At 42.9% G+C, this 23,489-nt stretch overlaps 1 protein-coding gene across 3 annotated transcripts in view; it reads left to right on the top strand.

Moving 5' to 3' along the window:
- Positions 1–23,489, top strand: part of Tmtc2 (Transmembrane O-mannosyltransferase targeting cadherins 2) — a 282,755-nt gene that overhangs the window by 233,215 nt on the left and 26,051 nt on the right. For all 3 annotated transcript variants that reach the window (XR_013080284.1, XM_076772936.1, XM_076772935.1), the window contains exon 7: positions 7,459–7,703. Coding sequence is in view for 2 of the 3 variants with exons in the window: in XM_076772936.1 (XP_076629051.1) it covers positions 7,459–7,703 (245 nt within the window). In the remaining variant the exon portion in view is untranslated. The remainder of the gene's footprint in view (positions 1–7,458; positions 7,704–23,489) is intronic.

The following is a 23,489-nucleotide window of genomic DNA, read 5'->3' as shown; positions in this document are numbered from 1 at the left end:
GTCTTACGTCGTTGCTGTAATATCGCGTGGAATGATATTGGGATTAGCAGCAGGCTCCGCAAGCGCACTATATTACGCTTAGCGCGTCGAACGGCCACGCTCGTGGAAAGTTAACCCCCCGACGGCCCTAAGCAAGCCCACCGCCCTCCCATCGAAGTGGTCAGCAACGTCGTAAGCTCGCTAATACGCTTATACTGATACCGATAAGACGCATAGTGCTCCGCTCCTAACTTACGGTTCACGCTGTTTCGAATCAATTAACCGAAATATTACGCGTTCGGAACCCCATATTTCGCTGCAACGCAAACTACGATCGCGAGAAGGCTCGAAAAGGGGGGTGAAATTGTTAATACTGTACAATTAATCAGTTATCATGGAAATAAAGAGAATGTGATTAATACAGGGTGTTCGATCATCCCAGGGACAAATTTTAATGGGGGATTCTAGAGGCCAAAATAAGACGAAAATCAAGAATATCAATTTCTTGATTGAAGTCTCGTTAAAAGGTTATTAAAAAGTTTGAAATCATTCTGAAAAAATTAGTTTTGGTTGCAGGGGCCAATTATAATTATTTTTGGTCAATAGACATACACTCGAAATCCGGACCATTTTCGAGAAAAAAATTCGAGAAGGTGTGACATTTTTCGACGGAAAAAAAAAATTTCAAATCGTTTTGGAAAAATTATTTTCGGTTGCGAGGGTCAATTACAATCATTTTTGGTGATTAGACATACCCCCGAATTCCTACACGTTTTCGAGAAAAAAATTCCTTACCGAAAATAGAATGTCTGACCATACCGTTGATATGTTTCACTGAAATTTCATGCGAATCTTTAAAACGCTATAACTTCTGAACGGATTGGACGATTTTAATTTTCAAAAAGCCAAACGCCGCGTATTTTAGTGTAGAATATGTAGCAATTATAAAAATATTCGAAAGGTTGTTCCTTAACCCCGTAATGTTAGAAAAACCCCATAAAAATGGTCCAATTTTCAAACAGCCATAACTCCTATAATAGTGAATATATTTCTATGAAACTTTTTTCTGAAGTAGAGCTCATGGATACCTACAAAAAAGTGTTAGACAACTTTTCTGTAAGGCGTCAAAATTACTAATAATGAAAAAGAAATTTTTAAGAAAAATCGACAGGGGGTAGGTGCCTAAATTTTTCGACGAAAAAAAAAAATTTCAAATCGTTCTGAAAAAATTATTTTCGGTTGCGGGGGTCAACTACAAGCATTTTTGGTGAATAGACATACCCCAGAAATCCTACTCAGTTCCGAGAAAAAAATTCAAGTAGGTGTTGAAATTTTTCGGTGAAATTAAAAAATTTCTAATAGTTCTGGAAAAAATATTTTCAATTGCAGGGGTCAATTACAAGCATTTTTGGTCAAAAGACATACCCCCAAAATCCTACTCAGTTTCGAGAAAAAAATTTAGTACGGGCGGAACTTCAAACGTTAATAACTTTTTAACGAAGCCTCCATCAACAAATTGGTATTCTTGATTTTCTTCTTATTTTAGCCTCTACAATCTGCCATTAAAATTTTTCCCAGAGATGGTCGAACACCCTGTATGCTAAGCACGGTTGCAATGGCTTACTAAAGTCATTTTTAAAACAACGATGGAATATCTTTTGAGGGATTTAAGCTAACTAAAAGGAGTTTACCTTGACGTTAATTATTAGTAATCTTTTAAATCAAATTTAATTTCGTTTGAATTCGTTCAAACGACTGGATTTGTTTGAAGAATCTGAAAACAGAGACTTCACGTAGCCCCGTAATTCCGAGGCTTGGACAATTTAACCCCGCGAGGGGTTAACAGGTTTCCGAAGCTCGTCTCGTGGCAATGGGGCGGCGCCCGGAGGGTTAAACGCGTCGAAATTAGGGGATCGCGTTGTCAGGGGCTCGGGGAGGTCAGGAATCGGAAATCCGTCGTCGGGAGACCCCGGAAGAAGCAGATTGCTTCGAACCAAGGAACCCCTCCACCCCCTACGTTAGACCCTCTCTTTTCTTTTCCCTCGCCGCGGAGCAAGGCGACAATAAAAGTGGAAATAAACTTTTTAATACGTTTCACTTTGGCCTCGTTATTCCTCCGCGACCCCCTCCCCGGGGGGAGAATGCCGGGCCAGAAACTTCAAATTTTTAATTAAAGTTACACCCAGCCGACCGCGGCTTTTTGTCCGTCTCGACGCTCCGACGCTGTTTGGTCGGCGCGCGACAACGACGGCGTACAAGGCGAGGCCTCGCGGAAAAATGAGAACGACCAGGGGCAGGGGGGAAAAATGGATGCAATAGGGTATCGCGCGAAAAAGAAACTTCGCGATCGGAAAGTTTACGAAGTCCGCGGAAGGAAACGGGATCGCCGTCGGCGTTTCCGTCCGCGGAATCCTTTCACGGGACGAGTCCGTTTTAATTAAAATTCTCAAAGAAGCCGTGTGCCCCTCGAAACGAAAGAAACGCCTGAAATCAGCTGGAAAGCTAACTTAATCTTCGCTCTTCGTTGCATTTATTCCTTGGACATCCGTACGCGTTACGTCGATAATTGATTCAGTTTCCCTCGTTTGGGCTCTGAAACGTGGCGTTGACAACGTATATTTATAATACACGTTTTCGGTAAAGAATCTTTTCCTCGAAAGCGCGTAGAATTTCGGGGGCAGACGTATTCGCCAAAAAACGATTGCAATTGACCTCCGTAGCCAAAAATAATTGTTCCAGAGTGATCTGAAGTATTGTTTTTCGTCCAAAAGTTTCTACACCAAACGGAGCGCGTTTGAAAGGCTTTAGAAGGCGCGAAACGAATTTCGAATGGACATTTTCCTTGTGTCGCGAAAGAGAAACGGCAGTGAAATTAGCCGGGAAGCTAACTTAATCTTCGTTTCTCCGCAGACGATCCCGACCGTACGGCAGGTTCGCACGATATTTAGTAATTACCGGGGCTGGTCGAGAAACGGGCGAGGAATACGCGACAAAAGGCGAGGCGGCTCGCCCGTCGCCGCGGCGCGGAAATTCATGCGGACTTAACCCGATTCACCGTCGGCCCGTGAAAACCCGGTTCCCCTTCCACCCCCCTCGGAACCGCGGCAATGCTCTTTTAATTAGAAACGGACAGACTAAGAAGCGAAGTGGTCGCAACCGCCATGAATGTCTGCATTCGCGCTAAAGACCGACGTCGCTCGACTCGTCCGCATTCTAAAGGAACCGGCCCTTTCGCTCCGAAAATCCTGAACCGTCTTGTTTGCCAAAAATTGGCCCTTGTTGGCTGCTTCTCCAAGCAAACTCTGGCTGGAATCACCCCTCGTATCGGTCAATGGCTTTATTTTAAATAACGTTTAAGGTGAAACCTCTATTCCCAGCATTGTCAAACGCGGTCTCATTTACTTCATTCCGTAATTTTTGTTTATCTCGTTACAGGGTTCTTTGATCGTTTCTGTTGGAGACATTTTTATGTTACGGTTGCAAAATAATCAAAAGATGATAATGATATATTTAAATCTTAAAAGCAAGGAGTTAAATTATACTATTTAAGTAAACAGTATACCTCTAGGATTTGACTTTCTTCGTAATTAGAATGTACAAGAAACCGACCGATAGAATATTCTAAACGAAGTCTGATCAACGTCTCGTACGCTGGCTGAATGGTGTGGACATTATTAAAATTTTGTGGAAGGCATTTTGCAGACTCCAGACAGACACAGACTTCGACTTCTGTTGATTCAAATTAAAATTGGGAAAATACGAGACGGAATACGGCATTTAGAGAGATTTAATCTCGTTTTATTCACTATACACCGCTGGGTTATGTTTAGTAAGATCGTATTGCAATTTATGAAAATTTAATATACTCATCTGCGTATGGATGAAAATTAATTAGGTCTTTCGCGTAAATATTAAACAGAAGCCTGCATAGGAACATCGCGAAACACCAGAAACAGAGAGAACTGTTTAAATGTCAATTACACTTTAATAGTGGAAGAGAGGAATTTTTTCTCGAGAAAATCCATTGTTACCTCGATGGTTTCGTTGAATAAATTTTGATATAATTGTCGCGTTCTGGAGTGTCGAAAATTTTGGAGAAACACAGGAGAGACCACTGCATCCGCAATGCGTCAGCGTTTGGTGCGGATTATTGGCCGCAGGAGTGATGGGCTCGTATATTTTTTGTAAATAAAGATGGCCAAGCACTCAACAGTCGCAGCGAACGATAAGCGACTGTTCGCGGCCAGAATTGATTCGCATTAACTCGCAGGATACGTGGTTCGGGCAAGATAGTAGTGGATGCCATACAGCCGGCAAAACAATGGCTTTATTGCGATCGAAGTTGGAAGCCAGAATTATCTCGCGAAACGAGGATGCTAATTGCCCGTCAAGATCCTCGCGATTCGACGCCATTGATCACTTCCTTTGACGCTGAAGTTTAGGTGTACGCCAATGGATCTACGAATCTTGTCCTTTCCACATAATTGCAATACTTTCATTATTAATATATGGTTGTTTGAGAAAATTAAAGTAAACGAGGGTGTCTTTGTTTCCACAGTTTGCAATTTATATAAAGTCGAACGATGGTGTGAAATTTATTGACTATAGAGAGCACGAACTTCGAAACAAATGTTCCGGACATTCATCATTCGAGCCCCTTGGTTGACAAGTGAACTTTTAGTCCCTTTTCTTACTTTTAAGAAAAATGGAGTTTCGCGCGATATTTCATAAAAAGTTGACAACAGGACCGTAGCTGTGTTTCGAGAAATTAAAGCGTACACCTTTTGCAATAATCATCGAACGATCGATCAAATTGGTAATCACCTTACGCGAATGTATATCTTCGTCAACGTTACGTTTATGGAATATATATATAATCTATTATAATATTTTGTTATTCGTCGCTCTTTTCCGTAGCGGTGTCAATGCTGTGAAACGCGTATGATAAATCGGGGGAAAATAAAATTAAACAAATCCGTGTCCTTTTTAGCAGCAAAAACAGAACACGCAAATGAATACAAATCCCCCTGAAATATATTTTTCCATTGATACGCCGCGCCGAATAAACTGAGTATTTAATGCGTCAAAGTCAACGTACGGAGGAACCGTACCTTTATAAAAAAATATCAAACTGTTTTCGCCTTTTATAGCTCAACTATTTAAACGGCCAACCAATTCGCGGTTCGCCGTATTTTCATTACGCTTTGTTATCGATCGCTTTAATTGTTTGGTTTAAAGGAATTCGTTTATTCGCGTTCCATAAACGATAAACTCGTTGGAATGTCCAACAGTTCATAATGGTACCAATCTGAAGATTATAAACCAAAACCGAATTTAAATAACAATCGAATCATTTAATGGAAATGGCACGATATTAAGAGCTTTTGTTCCGTAACTGTTATTGTTATGCTGTAACGGGTCTCGACCATTGGCAGGAAAACTAACTCCGTCCAGCAAGAAACTGGCAAAAGAAACTTCTATTATTCGTAAAAATACTGTAACACTTTCGTTCTAATAACTGCAATAAATACATACGTCCACTGTAATTTTATTGTTCTTTGTAATCTACTTTTGCTTTCTAGTAATTTTCCAGAGGGGTTGACTAGAATATTATTTAGATTAAAATTGAAAACGAATACCAAGTCGATACCCGTAGTCAGTTCTAGAGAAATTAATTATTTAAGAAAAAGTATTAGCTAGTAAGTAGGCAAACCTCCTGTATTTAAATTTAAATTCATTTTCACTACATCAATAGTAATCGTACAATCAGTAGGAATTGCTGAAATTTCTTTGGGTATGTAGCGTCAAAGTAAACTTCAAAATAAACATGGAAGACAGCATAAATTATAGTGGTTGATATAGTCATTGAATAGGAGATAAAACACCCTTGAATACGAATTTTGTTTCATAAATAATCCAATTGTATGTCGTGTAATCAATAGGAATTACTGAAATTTCTTTGGGTATGTAGCGTCAAAGTAAATTGCAAAATAAACATGGAAGACAGCATAAATTATAGTGGTTGATATAGTCATTGAATAGGAGATAAAACACCCTTGAATACGAATTTTGTTTCATAAATAATCCAATTGTATGTCGTGTAATCAATAGGTATTGCTAAAACTTCTTTTAGTATGTAACGTCAAAGTAAATTGCAAAATAAACATGGAAGACAGCATAAATTATAGTGGTTGATATAGTCATTGAATAGGAGATAAAACACCCTTGAATACGAATTTTGTTTCATAAATAATCCAATTGTATGTCGTGTAATCAATAAGAATTGCTAAAACTTCTTTTAGTATGTAACGTCAAAGTAAATTGCAAAATAAACATAGAAGACAGCATAAATTATAGTGGTTGATATAGTCATTGAATAGGAGATAAAACACCCTTGAATACGAATTTTGTTTCATAAATAATCCAATTGTATGTCGTGTAATCAATAGGAATTGCTAAAACTTCTTTTAGTATGTAACGTCAAAGTAAATTGCAAAATAAACATAGAAGACGGCATAAATTGTAGTAGTTGGTATAGTCATCGTATAGGGGGTGAAATGCCCTTTAAAATGCGCGTTTGTGAGAGTCGATAGCTTTATTAGTTCCGGAGATAGAAGGGTTTGAAGCGTTTGTTTACTACGGCCTTGTCAAGGTCGTTGACCGCACGTGACTTGGAGAAACTAGGTCACGAGACACGTACGAGACAAAGAGGTCCGGTGTAATGCGTCAGACGAAGACAGAGATAGTCCAACTTAAAAAATTACCTTTTACATAATTTGCGATATCTCGAAAACGGAAAGTCCGATCGACAAAAACCAAAAACCATTTTAAAGGGAAAGCCTTGCCGCTCCTAACAGTGGTGGAATTATTAATAAAACACTAGTAGTTTCGGAACTGCACGCGTCTAAAGTTTACGTATTTTTAATACGCGTTAATAGGCTTTCGTAAGGCGGAGAGCGAGACATAGTGGAATTTTTAAAATTACGCTTTTCTTTACACGATGATATCTCGAACACGGAAAGTCCGATCGACAAAAACCAAAAACCATTTTAAAGGGGAAGCCTTGCCGCTCCTAACAGTGGTTGAATTATAAATAAAACACCGTTAGTTTTGGAACTGCATGCGTCTAAAGTTTTAGTATTTTTAATACGCGTGGTTAGACTGTTCTAAGACAGTGAACACTCTTCTTCGATACCAAAAAAACAATCGTAGGCAAATATCGAATATTGTTTAAATTAAAATTGTTCAAGTTTCCTCGTGAAACAGTGATTATTTTTGAGCGTGGGTTCGATTTAGGTCCTTGGAAGAGTAGAAGATGGCCAGGGAGGATTAAGCGAGTCTCGAGGAAGAAATGTGAAGAAAGGGGGGGATTGTTCGATTTATATGAATTGATGGGCGATCTGTACGCGCGTGGGCGGAGGTCCCGAGAGATCTGGTAATCCGACGGGGGCTCATGATCCTTATCGTTTGTCTTTGCAGTGGCTTACGTGAATCTGGGCGCGGCGCTGGCCGCGGTCGGACGAAGAACGGAGGCTGCTGCGGTTTTGCGGACCGGAGCATCCTTGGACGGGTCCGGTCTCAAGGACAAAAGGGCTCACGAGGAGGCTAGAGTGCAGGCCCTCCTTCAATTAGGCGTCCTCTACGCCGATCAGGGTAGATTACAAAGGGCCCTGTCCGCGTACAGGGAAGCCCTCCACGCCATGCCGGATCACTATCCACCTCAGGTCAGTTCACATTCCTGTTCGTTACTCCATTAACGCGATACAGCTGGAACGCTCGCGCGCCACTTAGACGCGGCGGTCGCGCATCCGTGAATTCCCTTTGACGATCCGCCAACCTCCTTCGACCGGTCCATCCAAGCGATTTACAATGGGCTGCCGCGATGCATATTGATGAGGTCGAAGATTCCTTACCATGGAAACGCGTGTTTTGGTCTTGGATACCATTTCCCCGTCAGATGTCGAGTCGTGTCTTCTCCGTTTACTTAGGGCCACCATCCTACTTACGGTTCAATGAGAAATTAACCCCTCTTCCGTCGTTCTTCGTTAAAAATTCGGAATCATTACAGAACTCATAACTCATCAAGAAACGTGGAATATTTGAATTTCGATTTTACATAGATTTGAACCTCTATTTCTTCGTTCACAATTTTTCTATACACGAGTGAGATCAATATAATATTATTGGAAACAGTGTTAACATTTAACTTACAAGCTTGTACGAATTTATAGATTTTTCTGATATTTTTATTCACACGCAAAGTATGTATATATTCACGAATCGTTCGATTCTTGCAAATTTCACAAGTGTGAATTCCATCTAGCTTCGAAAACTCATTACGAATTTTATGTACAATTTTACAGCTGCTTGCAATAAAATTAATAGATGTGTTATAAATTGACGAACTTCATTTGTTATCAATTCATCGCTCGTTGAAACTCCCGGGAATTCACCTTCGTCTTTTTAAAAGCTCGCCTCGAGAAAGAGGATTTTCGTGGACATAGTCCTTCAAAGCATTGTTCGACTATACTTCTCCCCGAGAGCTCCAGGACTCTGTGACGTGACTATCCGTAGCTGTAACTTGCTAAGTACTTGAAATTCGATATATCTACACAATCCAGAAAAGAATTCGATTTCTGAAATCGCGAGGACGGAATCTTTCGAGATATAAACGCGTTTAGTTAGAGATTAGAGTGAAACTTTCAGCAGTGGAATTATGCACGAATATACGCACAGTTTGAAATCTCAGTCTCCGGTTTTTCGAATCCCCACCGGTTCGGCGTTAAAATAGATTTAAATTTGCTCCTACGGCTCAGCACGTTAACGCGTCGCGAACGATTTTCCCTAGCTCGCGTAATTTGCATCGCGAAAGACTACAGAACGGAAAACACGAGTCAATTGGATTACGCGCGATCAAATTCACGCGAGAGAACTCCGAGCGCGCATCGACTTTAATAGCGTTAATTTGATTAAACGCGACGCTAGCGGACAAATTGCGCGATAACAAAACTTTTGTTTATCGACGCGAACATCTGTTACCGAGCCATCGGACGCGATACATTTTCCTACGTCGGGCTATAACTTGTTTACAGACACGGTGTCTTCGTCGCAAGAAAATTGCTACAAACCGAACTGCATAATTGGATTTTTCAGTGCACCTCAAACTATATCAGATTTAAAAAAAACGTCCCCGGTAAATTATTTTGTCACGAAACCAAGCGTTTCACTAGGTTTACGGTACGCGTCAATTTGACGCATTCAGATTCTGAACTTAAATATTATTTGTTGGCAATTTATGTTGAATTGAATTGATGTAATGATATGGATGTATCCTCTAATTAAAAGAAAAAACTGCATTTTAATGCAACTGTCAACGTAGCGTTGACGATCAACGTTCACGGCCCTTTTTGTGATTTTTTTTTAATGATAGATAGGCTATTTTGTACTGAGACTTTGTAGACATATTTATTCATCTTCTAAGCATGTACAATATTTTTTTCATGGAAAAATATTAAAAATCGTGGGAATTATAGCTTCTTATTTAATGGCTCTTCTGGAAAAGGTGCTCCAATGGCTTCCAGGATTCCAGATAATTTGAAACAGAGATGATTAAAGTATCTTCATAAGGAAGGTTGTAGTTATAGCAGGATCTAGGGAGAAGTCAAAATCTTGATAAATAAAGAAATGGCGACGCTTCAAGTTTCGAATTTCTATTTGTTAATCGTTCTCTTTTTAACGTATCAAAAAAAATAGTAAAACTCAATATTTTTTTAAATCTCTAGTTCCAGCTATAGAGGCGTGTCTGCTGAATATTCTGTCCAAATTTGAAGTCGATCGGTTTGCTAGATCTTGAAATATCATATAAGCCAGTTTAAATGCGTTTTTTTAAAGAAGAAGCTATAACTCTCGCAATTTTTAATATTTTTTGATGAAAAAAATACTGTACATACCTATGAGACAAATAAATATATCTGCAAAATGTCACTGCAAAATAACCTAGCTGTCGTTAAAAAAAAAATCACAAAGAAAGGCCGAAATGACAGCCTAGACAGCAATACTCCCTTAAAGGAGTTTTTCCAGCGTTTGGGTTATTTTTAACGGAAACAACGAGCCTCTATTTTCGTTTTCTAATCTTCGATTGGAGATTCGAAGCGTCGACGGAGCGGGTCAGCGTTGAAATCAGCTGTATCGATCGAATTCGCGAACAGTCGAAGGGATCCGCGTAATTAACGTTCATCGAGCGTTGCAGGAGAAACGCAAAAAGTAGTTGCTGATAAAATGAAATTGTCGAACCGACGTTGTTCCCGCCCTTCGCGTATGGGAGCCGCCCGCAAATATGATTTTCAGTCGCGTCGTAAACCAAAATTAAAAATTTTAAGCTCGTCGTAATCCCGCGCGGTGACTTCCACCCCCCCACCCTCGTCCCTGTCTTCTTTTTCTCGCGACGCGCTGAAAAATGCCGACGCGTTTAACTCTTTCAATTTTCGTTTAATCCCCTGAAAATTTCCGCGCGAAATATTCAACGAGAGCCGTCGCTCGCGACCCTCGCGAAACTTCTTTGCCCCGGCGAAACACGTTAATCCTTGGAGAACGCGAATCGAGAAGACATTTCGCGAGAAACACTGGCCAAGTGTCCTTCAATTTTACGTGCATTATAGCGCTCGAGAAACTATGCAACACGTGTTCTTTTGGGTTCGAAAGGGGTGAAATAAAAAATGTGGAGACATCGAGTCACGGTTGGAATTTTTAACAATTTTAAATGAGAAAACATTCGGTGATCGCCACTTCTTCTTATCTAGTTTTATAAATTTATCATTGCCTTTAAAATAAGGTAAACGGTTCCTGGAGAGTCAGAAATTGGATCATTAAATGGTCGGCAGAGACAGTTTCGAGCGTCGATAAATTGCTATTTTTGAGTCGAAGTAGAAATATTTCCCGGAAACAAATATTTACTGCCCGAAATTGTGCACTGATATTCTTGGAATTCTATCTAAATTATGTATCGAATTTGCATTGAGATGCGACCCGTTTCGAGCGACGTGGAGGAAAACGGTTTTAGAAACGTCCAGGACGTAACGCTGGAAAGTAAATACAAAGTGATGCGATATATGTAGTTGGACACGTGACGAAGCGATACGAAACTTTGTTGCACGAACAATGCATCGGTTTAAAATTCTATGCTACGCGGGAATCAATAACGAGAAGCGTGCGAGCATAACGCGGGCTGGATGTGGATTTATAACTAACCCAGTCGATGGGATCCATTTCGAATTCTCTGATTTCGTAACGTCGGAGGATCGCTGGAACAGAACTGCCCCATTTCTCGAGACTTTCCTCCTCGCGTCTTAAACTTCTTAAACTTCCCATAAAACGGAGAACCATCGATAGACATCGAAATGATTCCCGACAGCTTCGTCTTCGATGGAAATTTTAATTGGTTCTGGTTTTTCGAGGATACATCGTAGCAATTCTAATTTAACGAACGAACCGGTTACGATTTTTAAAGGTTGAAATTTCGAATCGAAGACTGCATTAGTCTCCGGAATGTTACTTCCGCTGAAGGATGCGATTCCGAGGAAAGGGCTTCCAAAGTTTCCACACTTAAAGAAGCTCGACTGAGATATTCTTAAAACTATAAACTGTAAGAAAATGCAAAGAATAAAAAGACCGCCTTAATCGTAGGACGACTTCCGAAGTCATTTAAGAACCCTGTCGAACTTTAAGCTTTAATTCGACCAAAGTTTAAAGCAAGTAATCGGTCATTAATTACCTGAATTTCGAGTATTCGTGCGTGGGAAGAAATGTTCGTATTTTGGAATTAAACATGACACTTTTTAAATTCGCAAATATTCTCTTTGTAACATTATTCGGGAAGATAAAAAGCTGAATTTATCGCCTGGCTTACGATTTATTTTCAATATAGAACGATCGAATCGAAGGATTGCACGTTTCTGGTGTTAGTCTCTTTAAGAAGAAAATGGCGGGCGGTGGCCTTGATTACTGGAGAAGAGGCCACGTAGCTGGATTTGTCGAAGCCTTTTGACGAGTTTTTTCCCTTTTTAAACTGTGATATTGACGCGATAACGAATCCGTAGCGAAAGAGATTTCACACACGAAATATTACATCTTTTTGTAGCCAAATTTTTCTCTGTATCGCAAGCTTCATACGGGAATCGTAGCTTTCATATTTTAGTTCGTCGTTAACTTTCCGTCAGAAAATAATACGTCTGCCATCGGAGCCAAAAAATTCCGTTTTTCTCTCATCGGCGAAAATGACATCATTATACCATCGTTTTTCCCCCGAAAGGCCAACTTTTTTTCCAGAGTTTAATCTCCTCTTTCTGTTTGTTTCATTCGCGTGATGCTTTTTCCGAGCAATAAGACCATTATATCTCCGTTCCTTGAGTGCTCGACGAGTCGTTTGTAGATTCACACTTTTTCCACGTTCGTAGAAAAGTTCCGAAGTTAATTGTGGAGCACTTAACCGTGAATTTTCAACAATTTCTCTCGCAAACTCTTCCTTTGTCTCCCTGATTATATCATTTTATAATACCTGCTACTTCCCTTCCTCGACAATTTCGCGATTCTACGTGTGGGCTGTCCCTCCCCCTCTCTCTCCGATATACATTACGATTTGACGTTTATTAAAACTCCGACGCTAGAGTCTCTTTCCGCGAGCCGCGAATTTATTTTTACATAAACGTACCTCTTTTTTACAGACCCGGAATAAATTGCTGTGCTATAGAATAGACATATTTTGTAATTTGCAAACTAGACATCGTTCCGTTTAAAATGCATAATATCAATAGGGGAGGATATTTAACACGTTCGTACTAATTTTAATCGATATACTACACGCTCGCAATTATGCACAGCCAAAATGTATTAAATAATCTAGCTGAATATTTCACGCGTGGTTTCTCGCGCAATATGATGACGGTCGAGAGTAATTCATTTATTTATACGCAGATAAAATAAACAAAATTTTATATCGTCCCTCGCGAGAAACTCTTTAGGACCATCTTTTTAACAGACTGTCAGAAAAAATTAAAACTTTCCTCAAAACCTCGGAACCCTTAACACTCGTTTCTGATCCACGCTCGACCGCGTCGAATAATATTCGAGTTTCCAACGGTAGCAGGGTAGTTTTCTGGCTATTTCCCTCTCCCGTTCGAGGACCAGCAAGTTTTTGGACGCCACCCGGGGGGGGCGTCGCGACAACGACCGGGTCTTCGCGCTCGACTTCGACGGGAGCAGAGAAGTTTGCATTTTTACGAGATTTCCTCTTTCTCGCCGCGTGCTCGAAACCGTGGCCGCGTTTTGTTCGGCGCATCCTCGTGGAATTCCTGCGCGACAATTTATACGAAAAGTATTTCTCAACGCGCGTACACGCGAGGAGCCGGTTGGATACGGACCCGACCTGTCGTTTCCGGCGTCCGGAAATCCACGGGAGCGTGTTCCCGATGTGTTTCGGGGCTCGTTAGAGCGACGTGGCTGGGAACGAGGCGTCCGAACTCGTAAAGATAACTCAACCTGCCACAGACGGGGGGCGGAGGGGGTGTTTCTCCGTGACTGTGCGCCGCTGGGTTTCTGACGTCCGACCAGAAACGATGGGATTATTCTTCGAAATCTCTCTCGCGTCCCGCGCCATTCCGAAATCTCTGTTATCGCGTTTCACGCCGGACGTGCGAGAAAATTGTTTAACGCGCTCGCTGCCGCATCGAAACCCGTACAATATTCCCCAGAAACTGAAAAACTACTTACTTTCGTAACGTGAAATTCGCGGGTCTTCTAGAAATTTATTTTCGTCGACGTCTTGGCTTTGGGAATTAATTTTGGATATTTTGATGGCATCGATGTATAATAATAATCTCGATTCGCTTATTTTTGTAACGATGAGAATCGTCTAACGAAACTAAAAATAATTTCAATTTTGGCTGAATCTGACTGCCATACCGATCTGAAAATTCGGAGGTGATTTTAGCGACCCCATAAAAATAGACCGAAACGATACATTGAATCTAAGGTTTATGGTATTATGATAACAACGATAATAGTCGAACGTGCACAGGATTGTTTCCAGATTTAGAAAAGTAACGTTTGGCGTTACGATCGAACGAGCGTTGTATCCCGAAAAAAGTGCCCATCGAGAAGATCGCCGTTTCCATTAATCTTCGGAGCTTGTTCCCCGAAAACTCGCGTTTCGGTGCGGGACTACAGGATCGATATTTTAAAATGAAATTTTACCATCCGCCAAAATAATTCGTAATTTAATCGCGCCTCGTATGATCGATCGACAGTGTCTCGTCTCCGACGAGCAGTTCGGCGAGGAGTGTTTGGTGCTCAAAGGGGGTGGAAACGTAGCAACGGAAACGGTAACGGATACCACCGGTGCGGACACGAATCGCCGATGAATTTGGATGCAAATTCGGGGAAATCTCCGGTTAAATGGGATTAATAATTTATTACCGCGCGACCATTTCGAATTTTAAGAAGCGTATACCCTCCCCCCTCCTCCAGCCCGCGGACCCTTTTTATTATTCACCGCGCATTGCTTTTATCGTGTGCACGGTACATTACCCGGCGACCACTCTTCGCCCCTCGTCCCGTATCGCTATCCAACGGGGCTCGTTACGTCCTCCGCCCCCTCCTCAACCCCAGGTTCGGCCATCTATGATTGGCGAATCCGAGAAAGTCGTACTGGCACGTTTCCACGGAAACTTTTCTCCGCGGCCGCCTGATCTGTCTAATTGATTAAACCCTTCTCGCCGGACGAGGGGATTCCGAAATATTTGATATCGAAGCGAATTGGAATTCCTCCGCCTCGCTTTTCCCCCGACTTACCCTACGGAGTCACCGTTCGAACTTTGGTGACGATCGTAATAATTATTTATTATTATGTTTCCCTTGGTACAACTAGAATCTCGTAATAACGTTAAACGGTGGATAATATTGTGTCTGAATCGTGCAAATAAAATGGAAAAATCAAATAGATGTTTGTAAGAATTTTGTGAAAATTGTACGAATTTGTCCCATCATTTCGGTAGCTTGATCTCGGAACGGTAGTTTGTAGAATTTAGGTCCGCAGTGTTCTACAAAGACCGAAACACACGGCAATCGGAAAGGTGTTAGGTTTGGATTGTGCGCCGACAATTTTGCCAAGTGACTATAGAAAAGTCTCGCGTTGCCCTGTTGGAACACAGCGCCTTTTCTATTGACCAATTCCGGCCGATTGTTGTCGACAGCTTCCTTCAATTTGGCCAATTGTGAGCGTATTTTGGAATCAATAGTTTGGCTCGATGACAGTAGCCTTGCAGTCCCGTCGAATGCACAAACCTCCTTCGAACGCCATTTTTCGATTAACGTTATTCCACGCAACCCCAGACGAGTCTCTTTAAAAACGATCAAACGGAATTCTTTCTATACGATTGAAAATATTCTGGTGATCGACAATAATCGTCGATATTTATCACTGTTACAAATATTTTTATTGCTTTTTTCTACTTCGAGAAATTCCATTCCATGCGTACTCTCGCTCTATCAATTTCCACCAAATATTGCAGTATCAACGATCAGTTATGCGTGAATTTTCATCTTTTTACCGCGCGAAATCGTTCGCCCATCGAGCGTTCCCACACACTGGCGCACAATGAGCGTGAAAATCGACGGAATCCGAGTCACGGGTCTGCGAAGTGGAGTCATACGGTCGCGATAACGTCACCCGCGCGAGGATTCACGGACGTCAGGGCGACAAGATAGCCTTTCAAATCGTAACTTTAAATTGGCCGGCAGAGTGATATCGGTGGCTTACGCGAACAGCATCGCGAAGAGCTTTCGCCGGGACGCTTCCCTACCGTTGGTCTCTTCTTTTTCTCCCTTTCGGTGCTTCGTTTGACGTTATTAGCCCCGAACAGGGCCGCGAAACTTTCGCCCCCGTCGTAACTAGCTGCAACGTCCGACGGTCTCGTTTCAAAGGGGAATTACGCGAAATTATTATTAATATATCGGAGACGCGAAACTGTATCGCTTGTACACTGTACCCGGATTACTGATCGATTGGTCCTCGTGCAGCCGTGTGCTTTTCAGTTCTAAATATTACAGATCAGACTCAATTTTAGAAACAATGAAACTGTGCTGGAGAAACGTATAAGATACACTACAGTCCCGAAGGCAACGAGACTCGTTAAGACTGCGGTGAACGAAAATTGCGAGCTTTTTATCGCGCGTGACGTGGCCCGTCGTCGGTCGTTACATATGTTAGCCACCCGGTATCACGTGACGGAAAACATTAAATCCGTGTGTAATTTACGTTTCGTAAAAGTGCAGATAAACCAGTGATCCGGTCAGACGAGCCCGAGACACGCTTAGGCTTTGCTTACATTGGACGGTTTGTAGCGCGACGCGATTGTCGCCCGGCGATTTCGATTGGTTTTTGCCCCGTGAGATCGACCGATACGCGACCGAGTTTCCGCGGTATGGAGATCGAGCGACAACGGGTTACGAAACGCGAGAAGACTGAAGAGAAATAGAATCTTCGCACGTAAGGCGCCGGTTTAATAAAAATTATGCAAGAGAAAATATTAGTGAAATCAATAATGAGACCCAGGAATCGCTATAGGAATTCTAATTTGCAAGGGGCAGCATTTTTGAGACGTTGGAAAGCGGAGGATTTAGGATCCAGGTAGCACGTACAGTAGTGTCTCGTTGTATGACGAAAAACTGGGTTCACCAGATGCAAATTAAAGAGAATTCGATTTTAAACCACGCGTGACCTATCCAACGATCAAAACGAATAAAATTGGGGTGAACGAGCACCAAAAAAAATGCTATAAACGAGTGTTAAACCCCTATCTGGCGAGTATTCGTAAAACTGTTTCATAATTCATTGTAAGCGTGATTTAGCAATTAGTCCCCCGGTGATTCGTCGCTATTTAATCGCCCCCAGGGGGACGGGGGTAGAATTTAACCGCGAATCGAAATTATTACGTGGTGTCTCGGACGCTCGCGACGAAGGCTCGAAAGGAGCTCTCCGAGCCCGTTTAATGAACGTCAAAAATTTCGTGCTCCCGTTGTTCCCCTGTAATTCAATGAACGGGCCCGTGGAGCCCGTGATTTAAACCGTAGCGAGCGCCCAACCACCCGCTCGGGGGCGTAATTCCTCGCGAACGAGCGTAAATTACTTTCGCGGGGGCGCGAGCCTGGACGAAGAGCGAAACAAGACACGCGGATTGACGGGCAGTCTATTTATTACGGGCGTGTCAAACTCTGCCTGGTTTGCATTTTCCTACCAATTTGCAAACCTCGCATTTCCACTAAACCTTTCTGCAAAACGGTACACACCTTGTTGTTTCGAAACTCAGAAAATAAAACCTAAGAATCTCTTTAAAATTAACGTAACATGGAGCAGTTACGATAATGCAATTTCTAAATAAAATTCAAATGTGTCTAAACCTTTCTGCAAAACGGTCCACACCTTTGAAAACAGTACAAATCTAAGAATCTTTCAAATCAAAAATTTGTGTAACACTATATAGTGATAGTAATGCAATTTTTAAATAAAATTCGAATATGGTGAACAGGAAGTGTTGCGATTTTATGGATACACTTTGACTGCTCGTGTCTTGTGAAAAGGACTTTTCCACTTCGTTTTGCAGGAAGAATTCGTAAGTTTCGATTTGAGTCATCGTTTTGGAACACTTTGGCACGTGTAATTAACCATTTAGTGGCCTCTGTAAGTCGAACTATGGAACGTACAAACCGAACGAAGGGTTTGATGATTTGCAACCCTGCAGGGGATGGTTGTGGAGGGGAGAGACATCGTTAGAATGGGTGTTTGGAGTGTTTTTCAGGGTCGTCGAAGGGGACCAGTTGAACAAACGACAATCGCGGATCATGATAATGGGACAATGGGGAGAAGCAGGTTGCACAGACGCGCACTATCGACCGCGGTTTCTGGAACGACGGAAAAGAGCCGCGCCACGACGAACGCCTAGCTATCTATTATGCGCTCGTGCACTCGTAATTACGCGCCTCGTTCCTCGGGAATCGCAAAGAATTCGCGACCGTGGCTGTCTGCAGCTGCGCGACACTTTCTTTCACTACGAATCTCGTGCTCCAGCGACCGGATTATAAATGTTCCAAAATGTCGTCGACGCTGGGGCCAAAGGGAGCCCCTGTTACCCACCGAATTATCTTTCGAGAATCACAAGAAAAGATACTTCACACTCTAGAAACAGTATACACGGACGATACAATAACTTGGAAGTAAATTATACGAGCTGGTTTATTTTTAACATTCGTAGAACCCGTCAGTTCAACGTTGGAGTCACTCGTAGACTTTTAATAATGTTATAAAGTGATCTAAGGCTTCCACAATTTATATTCCAGCGCGTTCGTGTCTCTTATTATTTTGATTACCCTGGAACCCGCCACGTATTTCGTTTATTTCCCCCGTTCTACCAGGAGCCTCGTTCGTATCTAGCACACGATCGTATCTTTGATCGTTAATTCGTCGATGACGTAGCGGCGTGTACGCCATAGTTGCTCCGCGTACGTCGCCACAATAATTCCAGGCACCGTGCGCGCCAACAGTTTCGAAATCCCAGGTTTCATTAGCATCCTCGTCGAGTCGACGACACCCGCTCTTCGATCGTTGAATATGGAAAACGGTGTTCGCCAGGAACAACCAATTTGCCACGGAGTCGGGATCAGCCCCCAGTCCAGAGTGATTAGGTTCCCCGATTGATTCCCATCCGACGTCGGAAGAATCGGTCGAAAGTTCTCCTGCCCTACGATTTCGTTTCGTCCTACCCCCTCGAAGCATCGATTATTACGGGAACTTTACGACCTCGCGTTAATCCCGCGGGACACGGGGGCAGGGGGTCGCGAAAGTTCCGCGAAAACCATCCAACAGGGCTAACAGAAACTTAATAACCGGAAAGTTTCGTCGTTTGCGTCGATGCGTATCGACGCTGCACGAAACGTCGATTTCCTTTTCCCTTATGATCGTTCGATGAAAAAGAAAGAAGGGAATCATTATCGCCGTAAGTCCTACCGTTTGCCTTCTCCGCCCTCGAGCTGGTCCCTCTCGAAAAGTTCGACGTTATTACGGAGGGGACGCAAGGACGAGGGATCGACAAATAATTCGCGGCTCGATCGCGTTTGATTGTTTCTGGCTCGAGGGTTGAAATCGGATTCGCGTTTCTCGAATTTGTCTGTATTTAAAGTTTCGAGCTAGTGAAATTGGTCAAATAAACCGAGTTGATTTCATTTCGGGACTTGTTGGGGTTGCGGGGAGCCAAAGGGACTGATCTCGAAAGCCCCTGTAACGTTCCCAGCATTTCCAAGTTGTTGGGATCACAGTTTTTGAGCCACTTGTAGTATGAAACGTGAGATTGTTATAAATGTTACAGCATCGAATGTTCTCCGTGTCACATCGGATGGAAAATTCTGAATCACCATCTATGTGAATGAAATTGTCCTGAATATACAGCGAGGAGCATGACTGCACCAATAGCCACAAGTTTCGTGTAAATCATTGTTTAATATGTCATTTATTTTTAATATTTTGTCCACAACGTTGTCTAAGACGTTCCATGTAAACATTGTTTTTACGAACTGGTGCAAAACATCAATTTAAAACTTTAATGAGAAGACATTAATTACTGAAAAAGCTTCTTATGTTACCTTTGACTGTAATAAAAGTAACTAATAAATAATCTATACAAAACCAGTGATTATCGGTTCAGTTAGGCTCCTGACCGTATGCAGGTGGAGAAAATGAACGAAGAAAAATTGAATGTGTCGTCTTCTCGTGTGTATTCGATCGCGTGCTCGCAGCAGGGAGCATTTAGGGTTGGCCTGAAACGGGTGGGCTTCAAGGGTCGTCCGTCGCGCGGGTCATCGACTGCTCTTTTTGTTCGAAAAACAGAAAGGCTGCGGCCCCGTTTTGTGTGTCGTTTTAATAACAGAGGGCCGCTTTGTGCGGCGCTGTTTGAGTGGCTAATTAGGTGCTCGCAACCCTCCGGTCGACGCACAATGCCGCTCGAGGTAATTTCGCGGCCCCTCTTACTTTCCATCTTCTCCGTCCACCCTTCTTCCACGACCCTCCGTCGACCGCCCCCACCCTTTTTCGCGCACGTGTTGCACGTATATCCACGTCGTGCACGCGCGTACACCCCCCCCCTACGATCTTCCCATTTCGGACCCGACCTCCACCCCCGTCCCGTTTCGTAATTTCGCCAGGCAAACGCCCCTCCCATTACCCCGTAAATTCGTCGAGAGAGCTCGTCGAATCCGTACGAACCTCCTTTTTTCTCCACGGGAGAATCCTCGGGGCCGCGAAATTCACTTTTTCCCCGCCGTACGCCGCCTTCTGCCGTCCGGATTGGACCGCCAGCGATGACAGGGGTCGCTAAGGAAAACTTCCACGAGGGCGGGGAAAAATAGGGGGAGATTTCTTCCTCTTTCCTCTTTTCGTTTTTTGCAAGGACCGGTTGCCAAGGCTGCGAATGGCGAAACGCGTCGCGAAGGCTTACCCTGGACGACCGAAAAGCAACGACGGCGTAGTCAGAAAATTTATCGTAAAAAACTGGTAAATTTACCTTTTTTCACGGTGGTTGCGAGACCTTGAGACGCAGAATTGATCAGTGAAGGGAATAGAAACGGCATGTCTCTCTTCCCCCACTTCCCTTTTTGTATTAGGGCTCAGTTTTAATAAAATTCTGCATTTAAAATTGGAACACACGGGGAAACGATGTCTACTGAATTTTAACCCTTAAGTGGGTTATTGGGCCCTCCACAAGTTTAAACTAATAATTGTTAAAAATTTATACGTATGCTCCTCCGTTGGTTCGTCATTTTTTAAACGCTTTAAAGACATGTTGATCTCCATTTACAAATTTGGTGGAAATCAACGTTAAAATAATTCTGTTGAGATTGAGAGTCCACTCGCGGGGTTAAAATAACCGAAGAGAGTCAATTTTGTAGACTTCTTCCGACTGTGATTCTAGTATCGAATAATGCGCCCCAATCTCGATAAAAAGAAATTGTTAACGCGATTCGCTGATGCACTGTGTTCCACGTAGTATCGATTTTATAGATGCGAACTGCAGCGCGAGATTTCGTTCCCGAGAACAATAGTTATAAAAGGAGAAAGAAAGATCCCGAATTAAGGAAAACGTGGTACAAGTAGAATGTAAACAACATCGAGTAATTTCGCCTCACGGTGGCTGACTATAATGCCTGACCAATTTACTCTAACGGTGGATCTCTTTTCTCCGCGAAACAACGGTACGGTCTGACTACGGGCGAGCAGATTCTACTTATACTCGAACGCACGTATAGATGAAAGGGAAATAATCTGTCCCGAAAGGGACTGAAACAGAGCAGCAGGTACGCTTGTTTTCCTTGGCGTTTACGAATTTCCATCGAACCAAAGGTTTAAATATAATGGATTCCTTTTCCCCCCCCATACAACGAAATACATCTTTCCTCGTCGAATATTTAATTCCGCAAAATTCTACGGAATATTCAACTCTTTCCACGACTTATTAATTTCTTTTCGTTAACAGACTTTCACGCGATACCGATTTCCATAAAATTGTAAGGCATCGAAGGGAATTTTTACGGTTTTCCTGCGGTTGATTAAATCGAGGCGGAACGTGGGGGTGCAATAGCACGTAGAATCCAGTCGAATCGTTTTTTTGTCTCGATTCGTCGTGAAACTCTGCGAGATCGGTGTAATGAAAAAGTACTTCGCGCGGAGCCGATCGCCGGATGGAAATAATGCCGATTGTTTCGGTAAAACAGTAATCGCGGATTTTTCTCCTCGGGCGTAAACGCCAAGACGCGCCGCGAATTTAATGGCACGGATCTCGTTCCTGGTGAGTCTTGTCGTCGCGACGCAAATGGATGTTCGAGCCAGCGATCAAACATTCGCGGGGATTTCCAATCTTTCGGAAACAACCCCCTCCCCGTGGCTTTTCATCGGAAAAGCCCGGATATCCTGCGTAACCGTACACACCGATTTCTCCCATACTTTGCGCGAAATATCATCCGTTACCTCTTCCCTCGCCGTACGACTCGTGATAAGACACTGATAACACCGAGAGATTTCTGTATCGTGCACGAGAGATTGGAATTCGTTGGAAAATTGAAACATTCTGGGAATCACGATGGCTGTTGCAGGAAGAAGTTAGGTTTCGCTAGGCATGCAACTGTTTCAGATTATAATTTCGTTATTGAGGCATTCACGAAAAAGTAAATCGAAGAGCACTACATCTGTAGGACCTTGGATTTTTTCAAATTCAACAGTGCATGTGCAATTGCATCCTTTCTTTAAATGGAAATGCATACTTTTCGTTGCACAGATTTTTATTGTTACTTTTTGAGATATTTTCAAGAAATATCTTCTTCGAAGAAGATGCTCAAACGCTTCGTCATTGTTGTCGTAACAGAATGTTTGTGGTTATCTATTAACACAATTACTGTGAGAGAAAGAATTGCATTTCAATAGATGCAGTCCATAGGAGTATATGACGTATTGACGTTCAAATGATATTTAAATAGTTTGTGTCAAGATAATACTTTAGATTTGCATCCAAAAGATCGGAAAAAATTCCATAACGCGTGTCTCGACAAATACAGAGCGCGAATTCTTGTTGTTCGTTTCAGATTATCCCAAAAATCGAAGATGACTCGAACTTGCCAAGAATTCTTTCTCCCAAAGCCCCCAATACATTCGATGCACCGTGACTGTAATCACATTTTCGACCTTTCGAGTTGGGTGGAAAATGGCGAGATTCTCGGGGAAACGGCTCGTCGATGGAGTCGCGAGAACCCGTGGAGGAATTCGCGAAACGTCGTGGCGCATTACCGGTGGTCGGTGGGTCCCTAATGCCTTCGCGGAGCCGGCTAAAAACCACCGAGAAGCTTTTAAATTACAAGCCAACGGGCTTGCCCCGCTCCGTTCGTCCGCCTCGAACTGCGATCCGCCTCGGCCTCCACGGGTCTGCGGGTTTTTGTGTGCAATTTTAATTTTAACGCGAGCCATTCCCTCGGCAGCCGGCTCGCCCGGCGCACTTTAATCTTCCAGAGGAACGTCCATTGTACGCCACCGCTCCCCGCCCTTCCATCTGTCCTCCTTCGTTTCGTCACGGTTGCTCCGCTGGAACTTTGCGTGTCGCCTCTTCTACGCGCGCGGGGGACGGAAAAAACCATGGGGAGAAAACCGGGTGGGGGTGGAACGGACACGACGGCACTCGCTCGAATTAAGCACTTTTGCTTTTACGCCGCGCGCGCTCTTTGTCGCCGCGGCCGTTCCTGCTCAGGGTTTTGCTGAAACCAGGCCGCCGTTTGTCCTTCGTCGCGAAGCCCTTTCGAAGCCACTCGAAGGCTCGTCGTCTTCTTTCGATTACTTCCGCGCGAACCGCGACTGTTTTTAAGTAATGAAATACCCCCGAAACTCCCGATGGAGAAGCTTATTAAAATGACCTCCGTTTAAACGGACG

The sequence above is a fragment of the Colletes latitarsis genome, chromosome 9, assembly GCF_051014445.1.
Source record: "Colletes latitarsis isolate SP2378_abdomen chromosome 9, iyColLati1, whole genome shotgun sequence".
NCBI classification, from domain to species: Eukaryota; Metazoa; Arthropoda; class Insecta; order Hymenoptera; family Colletidae; genus Colletes; species Colletes latitarsis.
This window is presented reverse-complemented; position numbering and strand designations above follow the sequence as displayed.